This window comes from Gopherus evgoodei, chromosome 3 (assembly GCF_007399415.2).
Source record: "Gopherus evgoodei ecotype Sinaloan lineage chromosome 3, rGopEvg1_v1.p, whole genome shotgun sequence".
In the NCBI taxonomy this organism is placed as follows: Eukaryota; Metazoa; Chordata; order Testudines; family Testudinidae; genus Gopherus; species Gopherus evgoodei.
The window spans coordinates 6,844,014-6,864,962 of NC_044324.1; the positions used below are offsets into that span (position 1 = coordinate 6,844,014).

At 60.1% G+C, this 20,949-nt stretch overlaps 1 protein-coding gene across 1 annotated transcript; it reads right to left on the reverse strand.

The window, feature by feature from the left end:
• Positions 1 to 1,837: 1,837 nt before the first annotated feature.
• Positions 1,838 to 8,502, reverse strand: WNT1 (Wnt family member 1). The gene is made up of 4 exons (XM_030558399.1): positions 8,402 to 8,502; positions 5,330 to 5,583; positions 3,386 to 3,651; positions 1,838 to 2,326 (listed from the first exon to the last, which is right to left on the reverse strand). Exons 1-4 carry the CDS (start codon positions 8,500 to 8,502, stop codon positions 1,838 to 1,840), a joined length of 1,110 nt encoding a protein of 369 aa, XP_030414259.1.
• Between the last annotated feature and the right edge of the window lie 12,447 nt (positions 8,503 to 20,949).

Consider the following 20,949-nt stretch of genomic DNA (forward strand, 5'->3'; position numbering starts at 1 on the left):
TAGCTGATCCTGCCCGGCGCAGGGAGGGGACTTGGGATTTTCTTTCTCCTTCTCAGAAGCGAGTTGTGGGTTTGAGGCTCCCGACTCGCTGAAGATCCTGAAACCCCAAACCAGGTGGGGAGCAGAGTGTGCCAGGGTGGGGGCAGGGGAATCACCGCCCTGGGCCCTGGCTGCTTTGCCTTCCAAGTGGCCCTACAGAGCTCCTGGGCTTATGGTGCAGCCAGGTCCCTGACCAGCTGCCAGGATGGGGGTAAGGCCACGCATCCCGGGAGCTGGGGTCTCTGGGATCCCCCAGCGGAGTGTGAGAGGTGCACTGGGGCAGGGAAAATGCAGCCACCTCTGGGGTGGAGTGTGGCAGCTGGTTCATAACCATGCAGCAAACCTCCTGGTGTTAGCTACTGATGTACAGTTAATACGCATGTTCCAACAAGACTTCTGAGGATCCCTGTGGGCAGCGGGCAGCTCAAACTGCAATAAGACCCAGCGAGGGGAACTGACCATTGGACCCAGCTGTCATGGGCTTGGGCTGGATTCTCCCAGCAGGAGCTTTGGGACTGGACGCAGGAGGTGCTGGGGGAGGGTCCTCGGCTGCTTTATACACACGTCCGGATGGCATGATCCTAATGGTCCCCTCCGCCCCTAAGATCTCGGAGTCCCTCACACCCTGCACCTGGTGTCCTCACTCATGCTAGTGCGACAGGTGTGGAAAGTGCTGCCAGCTCCGTGTGGCAGCGTCTCCTGCACCCTTTGCACCGGTGTTAATGACAATGCGGCTTGCCCAGCACTGGGCAGGGCTGAGGTGCCACATTGCTCCAACCCCCGCCACCAAAAAAAATTAAACTCTGTTGGCTTGATAAAAATAGATCCTTTATTTGTCTCTAGCTCGCTATGAATGAGATCTGTAACAAAGCATGTTCTTTTAATTAGAAACAATAGGCCGGGGGGGGGGAATCTTTGTCAAAGGCAAAGGAGAGGAGAGGGATAGTCTAGGAAACCCACCGGTTGGCAAGGCCGGGCCGGCTCTAAGTGGTATAAAACCATTCACAATAAATATTTTATTTACAAAACAAAACTGGTGATTCCGACCACTTCTTCAGTGCACGTTACGTACCAAATTCCCAGCCTTGGTTCGACCGCGCGCGCCAGACCGGACAACTGTGACCGACCAGCGTTTTCTCCCCTGTTCCTGGCACAGTGCTCTGAGTCCAAGAAGCTAACGAGCGGCATTTGGTGAGTGCTGTGAACACTTGTCCAAGGGGCAATCGTGGGCGCTGGGCGCTTTCCGAGCTGCCTTTGACCTGGCCACCCCGGCAGCAGAGGGGAGGCTGGTAGCATCGGATGAATGAATCCTGCCCAGGGCGGGGAGTGACTGAGCAGCATGGAGGTGGGGCTGGGGGTCCCAGGCCAGGGCTCAGCACAGAGGCCAGCGCTGGGCTGTGGGGACCCACCCCCAGGACATGGGGCAGGAAGAGGTTTTCGCCCAAATGCACCCAGGGATAAGACCCTGCGGGGTGACAGGGAGGGGGCTGCCACAGGGCCCTTTGGGTCACCACTGGGTGATCTCTGTCGCCCCTGCAGGTGTCCTGGCCTGGAAGAGTTTGGAGGGGTCTGGAGAGGACGGCCCCTCCCCTCATGTCTGCCAGGCCCTCACCTTTCTCTGGGGCCAGGTCTGCCACTGAGGGCGGCAGCTCCGGGGTCACGGGGCTGCAGAATCCGGCTTGCAGCGGCTGCTCGGATGCGGTGCCCTTGCTAGGCGGGATGAGGGTGGGGCCCTGATTTTAATCTCCCCCCAGGGAAGGTCTTTGCCTCCATCCCCCTGCTCCCGCCTGGCCCCGGCTCACAAGCACTCGTGCAACACTTGTGTGTTGGTGCAGTTCAAGCAGCTGACGTGGCAGCACCAGTGGAAGGTGCAGTTGCAGCGCTCGGTGACGCGCTGGGTCCGCGTGCGGTAGCCCCGCCCGCAGCACAGCAGCTCGCAGCCGTCCAGGGCAGGGGAGGAGCTGTTACAGAAACGCCCGGCCGTGCCCGCCGTGCCCATCTTGCCGCTGTAGGTGCAGAAGTTGGGTGACTTCTCGAAGTAGACGAGGTCGTGGGGGGAGGGCGGCTTGTGGGCCGGGTTCTCGGGCTCCAGGTGGGGCCCCTCCACGCGCGAGGCCCGGTTGCTGCCCTTATTGCCGTAGATGACGCGGGAGGCGCCATCGAACCGGTCCTTGAGGAAGTCGCCCACCGTGCGGAAGGTGGGGAGCCGCATCCAGCAGGTCTTGACGGTGCAGGAGCCCGACATGCCATGGCACTTGCACTCCTGCCGCATCTCCGAGAAGACCGTCTGCAAGACAGGCCCGGCCCGGTTAGCGCTGCAAGCTTCCCCAGAGCAGTGCCCCGGTGCTGGGAGCGGCCCTGTAGTGGTGCCCAGTGGGACCCCAGCGCGACGAGCGCTCCCACGGTGGTACCCACCTCGGCCTCCCTTACACACGGGCCCTCCCTGCTCATTAGGCAGCGTCTCGCAGGTTGCGGGGGTTGCTCTGGGCAGAGCCATTCTGCCGGGATCGCTCTGCAGCCGCCAGCCCCGGCTGCGCTCCGCCCGCCCCCGCGCTGGAAACCCGAGGCAGCCTGCGGAGGCTCCCAGGGCTCATTTCCAGTGGGGTTTTACTGCAATTAGAGGAACTGGCATCAGTTCCTCCCACATGTGCTGGATGCCGGCAGGGCCACGCGCAGCAGCACGCCTGGACGAGGAGCCCTGGCTTCGCCCTTCAGAGCTGGCGTGTCCCGGCTCTGCCCCAACCCTGCTCCACCCATCGCGTCTCCACTCTCCCTTCCCTGGGCTCCCTCCTCCCCTCTGATCGGTCCTGCGCTCTCCCCCCGCCACTGAGCTGGGAGTTCGCAGGGGGCAAGGAGGGCAGGACAGGTCTCTCTGTCCCCTTTGGATGCTGCACAGAGCACTTCTGTCCTCTGCACACCCACTGTCCTCCGTCCCTCTGCTCAGAGGCTGCGGCAACCCCAGGCCCTCTGCTGATGCCCCCAGGAAGAGAAGTTGCAGGTCAGGAACCTGGCCCCCGACCCCCAGGGTATCCTGTAGCTGCCCTCTGAATGCTGGAGCCCGTCAGCTTCCTGTCTGCAAAGCAGAGACCACATGGGCTGGAAAAGAGCCCCAGAGATGATGCTCCTCCCACAGCGCACACATGCACAGACACGCACATGCATGCCCACACATGGACACACGTGCACTCGCATGTACATGCATGCACAGACACACATGGACATGTGCATGCACGCACAGACACACATTCATGGACACACACGCACAGGCACAGACATGCACACACAGTCTCCCCACCCCATGCGTGCACACCCCCGTGTGCCCGTACACCCACTCATGCACACTCACCATCCGTCCTGCCTCGTTGTTGTGCAGGTTCATCAGGAAACGCAGGTCCCGCCCCTTCTCATTGGAATCCACGAACTCTCGCCCGAAGACCCGGCCAAAGTCGACGTTATCGCTGCAACCCCCCCAGTGCCAGTCGGGGCCCCCCGGGCCGCGGCGCCGATAGTCACACGTGCAGGACTCAATGGAGCCCTCGGAGCAGGACCGGGCCACGGAGTGGGTGACACCAGCGCTGGTGATGGCGAAGATGAACGCCGTCTCCCGACAGCCTGGAGGCAGGGAACCAAGGCATTCAGGGCACCGGCACCGCATGCAGGCTGACACTGACCACCCCAGTGCGTGGTCCCGTCTCGCTGGCGCTGCAGCTGGCCATGAGCCAGGCAGGAGCTGCAGGGCACACGCTGCGGCCTTCGGCCCCAGCTGCCTCTGGCAGGTCACAGAAGATGCTGACCACCCATGCAGCAGCGGCAACCTGATTTGGGGAGGTGGGGGAGCCGAGAGGACGGGGGCTCACTCCAGAGGCAGGCGGGGGGGTCAGGGGGCTGGGCCAGGCCAGGCCTGAGTCACTTTGTCTCCCAGCAGTACGGTGGGGCTGGCTCGCCCTGGGTCTGTCCAGCGCAGGTAACACACCTGGTACCAGCTCAGGGCAGCTCCCTGGCTCCCTCTAGAGGTGAAGGGGGAAATGAAAGGTGTGTCCCACCTGCCGCCAGGTTCGTTTGCATACTGAGCTCCCTGGCTCCCCCTCGTGGTGGTGAGGGGGAAGTGAGAGGGGTTCTTCCTGGCCCCCAGGTGGAAGGGGCAGGTGGCAGGAGGTTGCAGCTCCTGCTGTGTTGCTGTGGATCCCCAGGGAGGGGGCGTGGGGTGAGGCGGGGTTCCCTGTGCAGGTGAGGAGGGGGTGATTATGAGCTTGGCTTTAGGGGAGGGGTTGCAGCTATTATAGGGGATTGCAGCAGGGAGCTGGGTGGGAAGGAGCTGGTGGGGGCAGGGCAGGATAGAGGGGGCAGGGGAGCTTGCTGAGCTTGTGGGGGAAACCCAGCATTTGGGGAGCACCTGACTGGCCGGGCTGGATATGGCAGAGGGCTGTGCCTGAAAGGCAGGGGCCAGTGGAGCCAGCTTGCAGGGCGGGATTTCTGCCTTAGAAATGAGCCCAACCACCCCCCACCCCTGCCCAGGGTCACCAGTCCTTTCACCCTGGCAGAGGTGAGGCCAGCTCTGCCCTTTGGTGGGGGTATGACCGAGTTCCCCCATGTGCCACAGAGGGGCAGCGGCGTTATCGTGGGTGTTACAGCCCAGCCGGGATCAGGCCCATCGCGCCAGGTGCTGCACAGACCCCAGCACGCTCAGGGAGCTCCCAGTCTAGGCGAGGGGCAGGAGGGGAAACAGTGGTGCAGAGCGGGAAGGTGGCAGAGCCCAGGGGTCCAGTGGCCCAATTCATGGTGCCATCGATTAGGCCACGGAGCCATAGTTTGGAAAGTGTATTTTAAAACGCTGACCGAGGCGGCCGGGGCTGAGACTGGCACCCCCCAAGCAGAGGAGTCGCTCTGCTGGCTGGCCAGGGGCTGCTCGGGGCGTGTTGGCCTGAGGCCCTGCCCCCGCTGCCAGCCCAAGGAAATGCCCTCGGAATCCCAAGTCAGGGAGGGAATCCCCTGGGCAGGCCTGGCAGGGGAGCTCGTCCAATCAGGGGAGGAGAGGTGACATCACATCACTTATCCGGCCAATTGTGTGACACACAGGGATGGGAGGGGACACTGCATGGGGGGCATGTGGCCCACGAGGCATGGCACACTGGGGGAGGGGCCCTCAGCACGTGGCAGGAGGGGGGCTGCGTGGCACAGGGAGCCTCTTCCTGGCTGTGCCAGGGCCTGGCACCTGCTCTGCCTCCATTTCCCCCTTGTCTTGGCCAAGATCACTGCTGGCCCCCCCGCCAGGAGCCCCCTGCCGCCTCACCCCGGTTGACGATCTTGCCGAAGATGTGGGGCCCCTGGGTGGTGGGGCAGTTCCAGCGCCGGTTGCGGAACTGCCATTTGCACTCCTTGATGGCGCTCTGCAGGCCGCTGCTGACGCTGTGCAGGACGCCGGGGTTCTGGCGGATCAGCTTCCGCTGCTTACGGCTCAGCAGCTGCAGGCTGGGGTCCAGCACCAGGTGCACGTTCTTGGAGTCCGTCAGCAGGTTGGTGGAAGAGGCCACGTTGATGATGCCCCTGCCGACAGCGAGGGCAGGGGATAAGGCACCACGGCACAAGCCCGACCGAACGGCCGTGATCAGTGCGGCCCCCTCTGCCCCGCCCCGACCAGAGCAACACTCAGACCAAAGGGAGTCCCAGCCCCCTGCTCTGACCACTTAACCTCACTCCCCTCCCAGCGCTGGGGATGGAACCCAGGAGTCCTGGCTCCCAGTCCCTGCTCTGACCACTTAACCTCACTCCCCTCCCAGCACTGGGGATGGAGTCCTTGCTTCCAGCCCCCTGCTCTGACCACTTAACCTCACTCCCCTCCCAGCACTGGGGATTGAACCCAGGAGTCCTGGCTCCCAGCCCCCTGCTCTGACCACTTAACCTCACTCCCCTCCCAGCACTGGGGTTTTAACCCAGGAGTCCTGGCTCCCAGCCCCCTGCTCTGACCACTTAACCTCACTCCCCTCCCAGCGCTGGGGATGGAACCCAGGAGTCCTGGCTCCCAGCCCCTGCTCTGACCACTTAACCTCACTCCCCTCCCAGCACTGGGGATGGAGTCCTTGCTTCCAGCCCCCTGCTCTGACCACTTAACCTCACTCCCCTTCCAGCACTGGGGATTGAACCCAGGAGTCCTGGCTCCCAGCCCCCTGCTCTGACCACTTAACCTCACTCCCCTCCCAGCACTGGGGTTTTAACCCAGGAGTCCTGGCTCCCAGCCCCCTGCTCTGACCACTTAACCTCACTCCCCTCCCAGCGCTGGGGATGGAACCCAGGAGTCCTGGCTCCCAGCCCCTGCTCTGACCACTTAACCTCACTCCCCTCCCAGCACTGGGGATTGAACCCAGGAGTCCAGGCTCCCAGCCCCCTGCTCTGACCACTTAACCTCACTCCCCTCCCAGCACTGGGGATTTAACCCAGGAGTCCTGGCTCCCAGCCCCCTGCTCTGACCACTTAACCTCACTCCCCTCCCAGCGCTGGGGATGGAACCCACAAGTCCTGGCTCCCAGCCCCCTGCTCTAACCACTTAACCTCAGTCCCCTCCCAGCACTGGGAATGGAACCCAGGAGTCCTGGCTCCCAGCTCCTGTTCTGACCACTGAACCTCACTCCCCTCCCAGCACTGGGGATGGAACCCAGGAGTCCTTGCTTCCAGCCCCCTGCTCTGACCACTTAACCTCACTCCCCTCCCAGCACTGGGGATTGAACCCAGGAGTCCAGGCTCCCAGCCCCCTGCTCTGACCACTTAACCTCACTCCCCTCCCAGCACTGGGGTTTTAATCCAGGAGTCCTGGCTCCCAGCCCCCTGTTCTGACCACTTAACCTCAGTCCCCTCCCAGATCCAAGGGGTAGAACACCTGCCCTAACCAGGACATTCAGCCAGTTTGTAGGTGAGGGAAAGGCTCAGACCCGGCAGCAGAGGGGGCTCCAGGTATGGGCAGAGCCTGCGTTCCCAGCTCCAAGATGCCAGGGCGCAGGGTGCCGGCTCCCGGCAGCTCTAAGTCCCGACCGGCTGTGCTCTGGAGCGGCCTGTTCCACACAGAGTGGCCAAGTGCTGCAACCCCCCCACCCCAGCCCTAAATCAGCCTGACAGGCCTGGACTAGGCAGCAATTAAAATGAGAGGAGAAAGAAGCCTCCCCCAGAGCCAGACGGGGAGGGGAAGGAGCTGCCACTGCCCCCCAGCAACGGCAGGGATGGGAGTTCCCAGCAGGGACGAGTGTGCACTCGCTGGTGGGCATGTGAGGGGGGACAGAACAGAGCCTAATGCACCCACCCACCCGCCCATCTATCCCCACACATCCCGCGCTGCAGCTAGTGATCACAGCCCGCGCTGGCACTACGCTGGCACACAGACACACACCAGACAAACACACACCTGTGACCCATACGATATGTCGTAACTGTGGGTCTGTCTCTCTTAGCTGCTGCATAGCGATAGATACCTGCTGCTCTTCTCTGCTGTGTGTGTGTGTCTGTGTGTGTGCGCGCGCACACACGTAGCGTGAAATGTCAGGGCAGGGCTTGCAGCTGTGTCGCTCACACTAATCTCACCAGTGAATATGGGTGGCCAGGCTCACAAGTGGGAAGCAGAACTAGTGCCCACACCAAGGGGTGGTGTGCATTGGAGAGCTGCGGGTAGGCATGTGTCTACACAGTGCCTCTGTTTGTAGGTGTCGATATGGCGAGCGTGTGTAGCCAGACTATTCGTGTGACAGTGTCTAGTATGGGCTTAGCGCCTGTTTCACCGGCACTGACTGGACACACGTAATGAAAAGACAGCTCCATACGGTCTCTCTAGAATTAGCCCAAGTCGTTGTGCGCATCATCCTATGCCTGTCTTTATACAGCACCATCCACAGCTGGGGATGGGGATGAATGGATCGCTAGCTGGGTGTCTGTGGGGAAGTTACAGCATGTTCCCTCAGCAACTCCCCCTCCCCCCGTCCAGCCCAGCCCAGCCCAGCCCACGATGGACAGAGGAGCACAGAGAAGGGAAAACAAATCTGGTTGGAAATATAAAAATCTGCCTACAGAAAAAAGGAAAAACAGGAGGGGCCAGGCATGCTGGGGCTGGATGAAACACCCTGGGTCCAAGCCCCTTGGAAGGTGCCTTTTCTCATCAACGCAGAGGATCATCATTCTTCCATCCTTAGAAGCAAACACCTGAGTTCTTGACATTTCTCCCCAGATATCTCCAGATGCTGTGGAGAGCAGCTGCGTTCCCTCCTGCCCTGCGAGCAGACCCCTCTCTGCACTTGTCTGCTGGATTTCTCTCTCCCTCCATGGCTGCTCTATTCGCAAAAGGAGAATGAACAGGATGGATATAAAGGCAAAAGCAGAGACTTACCACCATCTCCCACTGTTATTCACCGCCAGAGTGTTGGAAAGAGACGAAAATGCCAAAACCCACAATGTCTTAAACCCTAAAATTAATGCCACAGGTCTCATTGTGTTGGCTCGTACCAAACTTCCCGAGAGTAGTTTGTCTGGACACAAAAAATTATAGATCTAGAAAGTCTTGTTGCAAGGAGAATCCTACAACAAATTCTTTGGCTTAATCGTTTGTATCTCGATAGCTATATCCACATCCACATGGAGCGCAGGAAAGATGGGGTGTCTGTGGATATGGCTGTACAGGAATCTATAGCTATAGAAATATCGAGATATATGTATAGAAACTCAAACCCTCAAAATAGAATCTAAATAAAAACTCGTGTCACAGTTGAGTCTGCAGTAGCGTTGGCATCCTCCAAAATCTGAAAATGCTGGAGGAAAGGCTCCAATCTTCTGGTTTCTGGCAGCCTCTTAGAGATGATTCCCCCAGAGAGGAATTAAACCACTAGGGGAAAAAGTTTGATGGTCTACGGCTGCTGTTGAGTGCTTAGCATCCTCTAGCCATCTCCAGTGCCTCGGGGAGCCCCTTCCTTCTTATAGAGGCAGCGAGGTGGGTCTCTGTGGAACGGTTCATCTGTGTAGGATCCAGGCTGTGTTCTCATGCTAACAATGGGAAGTGGAAGAGATGCATCACTTCTTATGGGACAGCCCGCGCCGGGGCTATCTGGCCATCTGACTGTCCATCACTCGGGTTGAGATTAATTCTGTCAAGTGTTCAGGCTCTGTAAATCCATCGGTTCCTCCAAAATCCTTCTCTGCATGGGAGCAAATCCAGATGAGGGGGATGAATGTTAGTGTCTGTCACTCACACGCCCCCCTCACCCCACCCCCACCCTACCCCTCTCCTAGCCAGCTCCATGCAGCAGCATCTGCTCGACACTGGCTGAGTCCAGGAGGTTTCTTCCAGCACATTTTCCCCCAGAGGCCCCCAAAGCGACCATGACCTGAGAAGCAGGAGAGTTTGGAGAAAGGGATTGACACTGTCCCAAGGGAAATCCGAGTCCCAAAGTGAGTGGTGCCGGGGAGGGGGGCAGAGCTAAGATCCCCCAGCAGGAGAAGGGGTCTCCGGGCTGGGTCCAGGTCCCCCTGCTGAGACTGGCCCAGGATCAGATGCGCCATGGTCTGCTGGGGGAGTCCTGCCGCTTCATGCTGCTCGTCTCTCCGGCACTGCTGGGCTCACAGCAACGCTTGGGGCTCCAGTGGCCACATTTGGCTTCTGAATGCTCCTGAGGCTTCTGTGGCAGCTTCGTTCCCACTCTGATTTCGCTCCCTCTTGGCCGCGGGTGTGCTTGGCTTGGCAGTATTTACGGTGTCCTTTCACCGCATGGGGCTGGCGCTCGAGGAGATAAAAACTGAGCAAGTCCCATCCCCAGCGACCAGATGTAGCAAATTAACGGCTCAGCAGCTAACGGGCTGGAGCTGGGGCTTTCCAGCCCATCTGCTGAGACCTCCCCGAACGGGAGCGCCGGGCTGGAGAGGGAAGCACAGGGGTGTGAGGTTGCCTAAGGGGAAAAAAAACAAATCAAACTTTGGCACCGGGGACAATCCCTGTAGCCAGGCTGGGACCCTGCGAGGCCCTGCCTCAGACAGGTGGCCAAAGGCACACGGGAACAGTGCCCACCGCCATTAGCTAATGGAGAACGGGGCCTGGAATGGCCAGATAAAGCCAGGCACAGCCCAAGGCTTTGTTCTGGGCCTGCACCCCTCGCTTGGAGACCCATCTCACCCCCCTTGCGCTCACTCTCATCCTGTTGCTCCACGTCACCCGCCGAGGATCAGAGTCTCTTCCATCCCTGGCAGGAGACATGGATCTCCGCTGGAAGGGCCATGTTCTCATGTGTGTTTCCCGTGTGAGTGGTAGGTAACACCTGTGTCGTGTGTGGACACGCGCTCACGCTGAGACTGACACCCAGACAGGGCCACACTCCTCCCACGTGACTCTCTTGTGTGTGGACGCGCGCTCACGCTGAGACTGACACCCAGACGGGGCCACGCTCCTCCCACGTGACTCTCTTGTGTGTGGACGCGCGCTCACGCTGAGACTGACACCCAGACGGGGCCACACTCCTCCCACGTGACTCTCTTGTGTGTGGACGCGCACTCACGCTGAGACTGACACCCAGACGGGGCCACGCTCCTCCCACGTGACTGTCTTGTGTGTGGACGCGCGCTCACGCTGAGATTGACACCCAGACGGGGCCACGCTCCTCCCACGTGACTCTCTTGTCTCCGTGACATTGAACCAGGGATGTGTGTGGTCTCAAATGAAACTGACCCCAGGGGGGCGAAGAGGAGCCGAGAGCAGAATCCCCACCCCTTAGACATCCCAGAGGGGCCAGGGTGGGAGCAGGGCTATAATGCTGCACGCGCACGCGCGCGCGCGCACACGCACACGCACACGCACACGCACACACACACACACACAGGCACCCTGTAGCACTGCCCACCCCTCCCCGAACCCAGAGCGAACGGGACATGTGCAAACAGCTGGAGTCCCGTCAGCAATAGGGTTTGTATGTCATGAGCTTCACCCCTGCAGGGCAGGACAAGTCCACCCAGCAAAGGGGTAGGGTGAGTGGGAGGGGCAGGCGCTGAAGAGAGGAGGGAAAATGGGGGAAGCCCGGGTGCTGTCAGCATTGTCCTGTGCTCAGGCACCTTGGCATTATAGCCCCTGGTCCAGCTCACCGCTCCTGGCTCCTCTGTCCAAGTTTGTGGGTCTCAGCTAATCTGATGTGGACATTTGTACCTGGGCCCTGATTCTGCTGCCATTAAAATCAAGGTGCCCTCAGCACCACCACCACCTTCCTTGGTCTCAAGAGCAGCCAGATCAGGCCCTTTATGAGTGTAGTGACTGGTCTGCTCAGCACAGCTAGATGTGGGGGGACAAGGGCTGGATCACGCTGGCTTGTAGTTTCAAAGAGAGGCTGGGGATTTTGCAGACATGGGGGGTTAAATTCATGTTATTTGCCTTCACTCAGGGCCTCGCGATGTTAGTGGGGAGCCCCTGGGCGCAGAATGCAGGAGGCAATATTGCCCCGCAGGGGCTGTGGGGCTGAGCTCATCTGCAAGCAGCCCGAGCAGCCTCAGGCTGTAAGAGATAAGGGCCTCTGGCCTAATGTGGCTGCTGGCCTGGGTGCGCACCTGTAACCGGCCCTCGCTCATGCAGTCCCTGGGCCATCAGTCTCTGCCCCGCCTCACGCCAGCACCTGCCCTGCCCCACCCTGAATCCTGCACGTTTCCAGGCCTGGTGTGAACCCCTTTCGGCCTCCCCGGTCCACTAGCAGGGGGAACTGACCGCACCGGGCTGGGAATGGCCAGGCTGCCGCGGGCAGCGCTGCCGGACCCACAACTCCGGAGTGACACCGAGTGCCAATACCACAGAAACCAGCGGGGGAGGGGGGCCACCAGAGACCAAAAGGGCAGAGAACAATCCCAGGCCCAGGAGTGACACCCCCGGGGGGGGGGGGGCTCTCTCTCAACCCCCTCCCCTTTCTGCATTCCCTTTCCCCAGCCTGTGCAATGGGCGAGCAGGGTGCTGTTCCATGTCTGGCCAGCAGGGGCTGCTGCTGGCTTGGCTATGGCCATGGGGCTGGCTGGGCGTGGGGCAGGCAGGTGCCAGGCCGGCCCCAGCCAGCGATGGGGGGCTGCGGGGGGCGGGGAATTTTCCACTGGGAAAAAACAAAGAAACCTCCAGTCCCCCCCCAGCAGTGTGAGCGCTCATGGGGCTGGGGTGCTGCTGGGCGCCCCCCAGACACGGCGGGCAGGGGATGGGGATGAGGATTTCTCAGAAGAGATGGGCCCTATGGGGAAGGGGAGAGGGAGAGAGATGATGGATGGATGAGGTGGGGAGGGAGGAGGTGTGTAGGGGATGGATGGAGGGGGAGATGGGAAGGATGAGGGGGTGGGGGGATGGGGGAGGTAGGAGATGGGGGATGGATGGAGCGGGAGATGGGAAGGAGGAGGGGGTGGGGGAGGAGGTAGGTAGGGGATGGGGGGATGGATGGATGAGGTGGGTAGGGGATGGGGGGATGGACGGAGGGGGGGATGGGAAAGATGAGGGGGTGGAGGGATGGAGGAGGTAGGAGGTGGGGGATGGATGGAGGGGGAGATGGGAAGGAGGAGGGGGTGGGAGGGAGGAGGTAGGTAGGGGATGGGGGGATGGATGGAGGGGGAGATGGGAAGGAGGAGGGGGTGGGAGGGAGGAGGTAGGTAGGGGATGGGGATGTATGGAGGGGGAGATGGGAAGGATGAGGGGATGGGGGAGGTAGGAGATGGGGGGATGGATGGAGGGGGAGATAGGAAGGATGAGGGGGTGGGGGGATGGGGGAGGTAGGAGGTGGGGGATGGATGGAGGGGGAGATGGGAAGGAGGAGGGGGTGGGAGGGAGGAGGTAGGTAGGGGATGGGGGATGGATGGAGGGGGAGATGGGAAGGATGAGGGGGTGGGGGAGGAGGTAGGTAGGGGATGGGGGGATGGATGGACGAGGTGGGTAGGGGATGGGGGGGATGGACGGAGGGGGGGATGGGAAAGATGAGGGGGTGGAGGGATGGAGGAGGTGTGTAGGGGATGGATGGAGGGGGGCGATGGGAAGGATGAGGGGATGGAGGGATGCAGGAGGTAGGTAGGGGATGGGGGGATGGATGGAGGGGAGATAGGAAGGATGAGGGGGGTGGGGGGATGGATGGAGGGGGAGATGGGAAGGAGGAGGGGGTGGGAGGGAGGAGGTAGGTAGGGGATGGGGATGGATGGAGGGGGAGATGGGAAGGATGAGGGGGTGGGAGGGAGGAGGTAGGTAGGGGATGGGGGGATGGATGGAGGGGGAGATGGGAAGGAGGAGGGGGTGGGAGGGAGGAGGTAGGTAGGGGATGGGGATGTATGGAGGGGGAGATGGGAAGGATGAGGGGATGGGGGAGGTAGGAGATGGGGGGATGGATGGAGGGGGAGATAGGAAGGATGAGGGGGTGGGGGGATGGGGGAGGTAGGAGGTGGGGGATGGATGGAGGGGGAGATGGGAAGGAGGAGGGGGTGGGAGGGAGGAGGTAGGTAGGGGATGGGGGATGGATGGAGGGGGAGATGGGAAGGATGAGGGGGTGGGGGAGGAGGTAGGTAGGGGATGGGGGGATGGATGGACGAGGTGGGTAGGGGATGGGGGGATGGACGGAGGGGGGGATGGGAAAGATGAGGGGGTGGAGGGATGGAGGAGGTGTGTAGGGGATGGATGGAGGGGGGCGATGGGAAGGATGAGGGGATGGAGGGATGCAGGAGGTAGGTAGGGGATGGGGGGATGGATGGAGGGGGAGATAGGAAGGATGAGGGGGTGGGGGGATGGATGGAGGGGGAGATGGGAAGGAGGAGGGGGTGGGAGGGAGGAGGTAGGTAGGGGATGGGGGATGGATGGAGGGGGAGATGGGAAGGATGAGGGGGTGGGAGGGAGGAGGTAGGTAGGGGATGGGGGGATGGATGGAGGGGGAGATGGGAAGGAGGAGGGGGTGGGAGGGAGGAGGTAGGTAGGGGATGGGGATGTATGGAGGGGGAGATGGGAAGGATGAGGGGATGGGGGAGGTAGGAGATGGGGGGATGGATGGAGGGGGAGATGGGAAGGATGAGGGGATGGAGGGATGGAGGAGGTGTGTAGGGGATGGGGGGATGGATGGAGGAGGTGTGTAGGGGATGGATGGAGGGGGGAGATGGGAAGGATGAGGGGATGGAGGGATGCAGGAGGCAGGTAGGGGATGGGGGATGGATGGAGGGGGAGATGGGAAGGAGGAGGGGATGGGGGAATGGATGGAGGAAGTGGGTAGAGATGAGGGATGGAGGAGGTGGGGGGTGGAGGGATGAGGTAGGACAGTGGCTGACAGGTCTCTATGCAGTGGATTGCCGGGTGAAGGAGTTTCTCCAGGGCTGTCCTCCCCCATGGACAGGGGGCACTGACACCCACATTAGCCCCCCCAGGCCTGCAGCCTGCGCGGCTCCTCCCGGGCTGAGTCAGGCCCCGTCCCATCCCATCCCCACACTTGGCTCCGGGGCATGCTGGGCTCTGAACCTGGTTTAGTTGGCTGTGAAATGAGCCACACTTGGGCCCCGCTGTTCAGCCACCTCCAGCCCGCCAGGCCTAATCCCCAGCCCCACACGGGTCCCTGGCTCAGTCATGCGCATGGGATGGATTAGCCCCACTCAATCCCTTTACTGCCTTAAATGGCCCTTTCTTCTCAAGCGCCCGCAGAGGGGCATTTATCCCGGCACTTCAGTGGCAGACAAAGCCCAGGGGCTGAGCCTGCTGCTGCTGTGGGGAGCCCCCCACTCTTCCTCCAGTGACCCTCATTTCCTCCCTTACAGGGAACTCTGCTCCCTAGGTCCTTCAGAGACCTCCCTCCCCAATGGGGCCACTTTCTGCCGCCTCCTGGACCCCCAGCCCCCTCCCACAGCCACTGTCACTGCCTCCCCTGGTGCCCCCACTTCCCCACCCACAGCTGCTCCCCACAGAGCGCAGGAGCCTCACTTGAGGTCCCCTTGCCTGGATCAGGGCCCCAGCACATGACAGTCCCTCCCCCCTCTCCCCCAAGCACCCAGTCTAGGAGGATCTGGTCTGAAACCCTCCGCAGACATAACCCAGCAGCCCCTCCCCCCGCTCCTTTTGTGCTGTGGCTCGTTATGGGCATGAGGGGAGATGGTTTAATGGTGGGGGCAGATTCCTTCTACCCCTATTTGCTGCATCTCTGCTAGAGGGCAGAGACGCTGAAGTGCAGACCCCCAGCATATGGTTGGAGGGACTTTATCCCACTAGGGACGTGGCCGGGGATAATGCCCCAGGAGGGGGCTCTTATCCCAGCAGGATGGGGCCCTTATCCCAGGAGAAGGGGCTCTTATCCCAGCAGGCGGGGGCCCATATCCCAGCAGGAGGGGGCCTTTTGCTGGTTTAAGCCCACATGGCTTTGGGAGAGGATTATGGGTATAACTTCCAGTGCAGACTGACCCAGGTACTATAGAAGAACCAAGATGTGAATCAGGCTCCCACCTGCCAGGTTAGGACACTCCAGTGAGTAAGACACTGTCTTTCCTGCTGCCCTACCTCAGTACCCCCCAACCCCTGGTCTCCATGCTGGTTTCTGCTCCTTTTCCTCAGCAGCTGGACCGTGGGGCTGGGGTGGGAGAACCCAGCAGTTCTGGACAGGCAGGGTGGTGTGGCCTGAGGGGCGCTGCAGGGGCAGGGAAGGGATGTTCCCTGGCTGCGGTAATTGTTGCCAAGGAGCTGGTGGCAGCGGAAGGGAAGAGGGAGCCTGTGGGACATGGGGGGGTGTGTGCTGAAGGCTGTCGCCTGGGCAGCCTTCCAGAACGTGGAGTGTAGCTAAATGCGAACCTCTGAAACCCAGGAAATGCAGCATTAAGGGCCAGGCTCCTCCTGCAACACCACCTTAACTCTGCCCTCTGGGTGCTGCCCCAGCATGCCGATAATGCCAGCTAGCCTGTTCCAGAGCCCTTCGGGGATGGAGCCCGTAAGCGATGTAAGGGCCTAACATGATCTCTTAGCTAAGGCAACGGCGGGGGTTGGTCAGTATCCCTCCCCCGTGCCTCTATTCCACCCTGGTCCCATGGCCTGCCAGGAATAGGGGGTTCTGGCTCCTGGCGTGTACCTGGCGTGTACCTGGCGTGGTTCACCCCTGTCCCCAACACCTGCCCCTTCTGCGGCGTGAGGGAGAACCTGGCACTCGCCTACCTTGAGTGCTCCAGGTTGAAGCCCCTATTCTGGCTCCTCTTTTCCCCACACCTGTTTATATTCACATTCCCTGGCCGCGGCCTCACCAAGTCCCAAGACCTCGTCAACCTCCTCCTGGCCCTGGCCAAAGTGCCCATCTTCAACTCCAGGAGGAGGATGCTGGACGAGGGGGGGGCTCTGTGACTGGGGGGCCTATTTCCACTTCTCGCTGGTCTCACACACCCGAGCAGAGCTCCCCTGGGTGGCTTTGAGGAGCAGTGGGCACTGCCTGGGGTTCTCTGCTCAGTGTCCCCCTCTGGATGAACCTGTGACCTTCACTCCTGACCCTGGTGTTCATCAGTTGTCCCCTGCATTCACCTGGTTCCCGTGTCTTGTGGTCCCTCCCACAAGGGGCCTTTAGACCTGCCCGCTCACCTCCCAGGATTTCCAATAAGGCCCCCTTGATGGGGAAACGGGGCCAGCTGCTCCTGTGTGAAAATGACCTGTCTCCCAACTGGAGAGGCAGGACTAATGGGGCCGGGTGTTACCCTGAGCAGCACCTGGGCCTTATCAGAAGGGCTGGAGCTGTTGGGTGGGCAGGACCTAACTCCAGAGGCAGGTTGAGCCGTGCTGGTGAGGCAGGAGCTGTAGGAAGCAGGGAGGTCCCAGGTGGTGGGGAGGAAGCTCTGGGAAGCCGTGCTCAGCTACCCAAGCAGAGCTCAGCGGGAGCCCTGAGGCCACTGACCTTCTGGTGGTTTGACTCTTCGTTGGACTCTTGGGCCTCTGGACGGGGTCTGCACTGGAAAGATGTGCTGGCCGAGGGCTGGGCTACTGAAGTGGGGGGAAGGGCTTGGACACTGGTGCACCTCAGTCTCCAGTTCTTGGGCTACGATGCACAAGAGTCCAACCCCCCCTTCGGTCTCATTTCCGTTGTTGGGCAGCGGCTCTCATCCTGTTTAGTGTTTGGTTTCTCTGGTACTGTGCTTTAGCAACTGAGTCGTCTGTTCCCCTCCTGGTAACACCCCGGTGCTGACCCAGTCCGAGGGCTCTGACCAGCCCGTGGGGGCAGAGCGGTGGTGCTGCAGGGGTCACACGTACCCTAACTCTCCCTTCAGAGGTTTAGCGTTAGCTGCTCTCTGTGTTCAGGAAAGGCCTGGGGCAGCGCTGGCCAACCTTTCTTCTGCACTTAATAGATTATAAACCTGATTTCCGTCTCTTCTACCTGGTGAGATGATGGACGCTGGGAAGAATCTTTCAAACCTCCCCACTGCTGTCTGTCTCTTCGGTGTCTCGCTAGCCCAGGACTTGCACCCCGTGGAAGGTGCCCCTAGCTCGGCAGGGCTGCACTTCGCACCCGCTCTGCTCTGCTGGACATGATTGTGAAGGGAGACGGGAGGTGGGGCCAGGCTGCCCCCTCCCAGCTGGGGTAGCGACTTGTCCATCCCCACTTTGCCCCCTCTCATTATCCCGCTCCCTGCAGCACCTTCTGCAGGCTGGAGCAGGGGAATGACCTAGCCCCCCAGCAGGATTCATTCCAGGGCCCCTGCCTGCTCTGGGTCATGGGCCCCCCTCAGCAGATCTCTCCAGAGCTTCCCTCTTTCTGAACTGGTTAAACATTAACGGCTCCCACAGAGCCTAGGGGAATTTCACGCTGCCCTAGCAAGTTCAGACAGATTCGCCCCAGCGCCGAGATGCCTGGAATTCAAGAGATCTGGAGGCTCGCGCCTGCCTGGGCATCTGTCCATGGAAGAGTTCGCACACGCACACACACTGGTTGCTGTGTGTTGGGCCTGGTGTGGGGGAAACGCTCGGTGGGCGGGCAGAGCTGGGCTGCCAGGGGCCTTTCTGGAGTGAGACCCATGGACAGGGCTTGAGCTAGTGACAGAGGCCGTGTGGGACTTGACGATCAGCCGAGGGCACCCCAGCTGCAGCACAGAGCCTGGGATCCACCTCTCCCAAACCCTCCAGGACACATGCATGCCCACTAGGGGAGCACTCAAGGAAGACAAGGCCGTTGCAGAGAAGCTAAATACATTCTTTGCATCGGTCTTTACTGCAGAGGATGTGAAGGAGATTCCCGCACCTGAGCCATTCTTCTTAGGTGACAAACCTGAGGAGCTGTCCCAGGCTGAGGTGTCAAGAGAGGAGGTTTGGAACAAACTGAGACATTAAACAGTAATAAGTCACCAGGGCCAGGTGGGATTCCCCCAAGAGTTCTGATGGAACTCGGATGTGAAATTGCAGAACTACTAACTGTGGGATGCAACCTATTGCTTAAATCAGCCTCTGGACCAGGTGAGGGGTGTCACGGAGTCCCCGGGCGATGCTCTGGAACTGCTCCCCACCAAGCCAGGCAGGACTTTGGGGAGCCTCCTCTCCCTTGGAGCAGACTTGTTCAGGGCAAGAAGCTCACACGGCTTCACCTCCTGGGTCTCTCCTTGGAGCATTCAGCATCCTCTGCCCCTCCGTGCGCTTCCCACAGCAAGCCTGCCTAGGTGGGGTCCTAGGGAAGCCACAGGGTCCTGCACCCCCACTTTGCAGTCAGACGTGACTCAGCCAGCCAGTAAAACAGGTTTATTAGATGACAGGAACAGGGTCTAAAACAGAGCTTGTAGATACAGCGAACCGGACCCCTTGGCCGGGTCCATTCTGGGGAGCAGTGAGCCAGACCCCCACGTCTGCACTTCACTCCTCGTCCCCAGCCAGCTCCAGACTCCAAAACCCCTCCAGCCCCTCCTCTCTGCTCAGCCCCTTTCCTGGGCCAGGAGGTCACCTGATCTTTGTCTCCAACACCTTCAGCTGGCACCTTTCAGGGGAGGGGCCCAGGCCATCAGTTGCTAGGAGACAGAGTGCCAGGCATTTAGGTGCACTGGCCCCTTCCTCTGCAGCAATCACACCCCCTTATTCCTCCACCTAGATATTAAGAACTGCAGAGGGGACACTGAAGCACCAACACAGTATTCAGAGCAACATTAAGAACATTCCCAGTTTGTCACAAGGGGATAGCTAATGTGAAGCAGATTTTTAAAAAGGTCTCCAGAGGCAGTTCTGGCTATTTCAGGCCGGGAAGCCTAACTTCAGTAAACTATAGTAAAGAACAGAAGGCTCAGACACTCAGATGAATGCAGCATGTTGGAGAAGAGTCAACACGGCTTTTGTAAAGGGAAATCATGCCTCTCCAATCTATTAGAATTCTTGGAGGGCATCAACAAACATGGACAAAGGGGATCCAGCTGCCTCCCACCGCCTGGGGTTGGTCCTTTGGGTCAAGTGTCTGAGGTCTGGGCACGGATCTATGGTCCTGTGTTCAAACCTGCTGAGAACCCGTGGATGAGATGGCATGTGGAGCGTGTGCAGGTTTTTTGGTGGGGGGGTGCATGCCAGGGTACCGGTGACTGGTACAGGTGTCTGTGTATGTTTGCATTCATGTCTCTTTCAATTGCAGCAGGGGGTGCTAGTAGCTGGGACCTGCCGGGTCCCCATCAAGGTATGCAGTGCAGCTCGCTCAGCACGTGTCCCTGGGCATAGCGGATGGGGGCTCAGTTCAGCATCATCAAGGGAGAGGGGGGTGCAATTGATTCCCTCTGACATTCAGGGCAGGGGGCCTCCCATGGTCACACAGAACCTGACTCATACCAGCAGTGTGGGTGTCATGTCCTCCTCTAGGGGCTAGCAAAATACAGGATAACAGCCTACTACTGCAGCCCACTAGTGGGGTTGCTCCTTTCAGAACATAAGAATGGCCATACTAGGTCAGACCAATGGTCCAGCGAACCCCATGTCCTGTCTTCCAACAGTGGCCAGGTGCTTCAGAGGGAATGAACAGAACAGGACAATTAGCAAGTGATCCATCCCCTGTAGCCCATTCCCAGCGTCTGGAATTCCGAGGCTTAGGGACACCTAGGGCATGGGGTTGCGTCCCTGACCCTTGGCTAATCGTCACTGATGGACCTGGCCTCCAGCAACTGATCTCATTATTTTTTGAACTCGGTGATACTTTTGGCCTTCACAACATCCCCTGGCAGTGAGTTCCACAGGTTGACTGTGCACTGTGTGAAGAAGTACGTCCTTCTGTTTGCTTTAAACCTGGGGCCTGGTAATTTCATAGGCTGGCCCCTGGTTCTTGTGTGAAGGGGCAAATAACACCTGCCTGTTCCCTTTCTCCTCATCATTCAAGATTTTAAAGATCTTTGTCACATCTCTCCTCAGTCGTCTCTTTTCCAATCTGAACAGTCCCAGTCTTTTCAATCCCTCCTCAGCTAGAAGTTGTTCCATCCCTCTTCAGCATTTTTGCTGTATCTTTTTTGAGATGGGGTGACCAGACCTGCAGGCAGTGTTCCAGGTGTGGGCATCCCATGGATTTATATGGCAGCATCAATGTATTTTCCATTGTATTCGCTATCCCCGCCCTAGTGGTTCCTAATGTTCTCGTCGCTGCTTTGACGGCTGCTGCACGCTGAGGGGCTGGTTTCCGAGAACTCTCCCCGCACTGGGAAATGGGAGACCTGGGTTCTAATTCCATCTCTGCCACTGACCCACTGCATGACCCCGGGTGAGTCCTGTCTGCCCTTTGTGCCTCAATTTCCCCACCCACCTCGGGCCTGCTCCTTGGTGCCAGGGGGAGGAAGGAGCCAGCTGCAGGCATGAGGGAACACGGTCACGCCCCCTGTCTCCCCTGCCTTGCTCCTTCCCTCGCTAGCCCCCTCCCCACAACAGCTGCAGATTCCTACCTGCCACAGGGGCCTGTCCCAGCCCCTGCTCTCTCCACGCAGCCTGGGATGAGTCCTGAGGTGCTGGGACTGTGGGGG

Excerpts from the sequence above, each read along its gene's own strand:
- WNT1 (XM_030558399.1), bottom strand. The coding sequence starts at position 8,502 with ATGAGACCTGTGGCATTAATTTTAGGGTTTAAGACATTGTGGGTTTTG. Across the intron at positions 5,584-8,401 it reads AATAACAGTGGGAGATGGTG|GGGCATCATCAACGTGGCCT; the intron begins GTAAGTCTCTGC and ends CGCTGTCGGCAG. Across the intron at positions 2,327-3,385 it reads ACAACGAGGCAGGACGGATG|ACGGTCTTCTCGGAGATGCG; the intron begins GTGAGTGTGCAT and ends CCTGTCTTGCAG.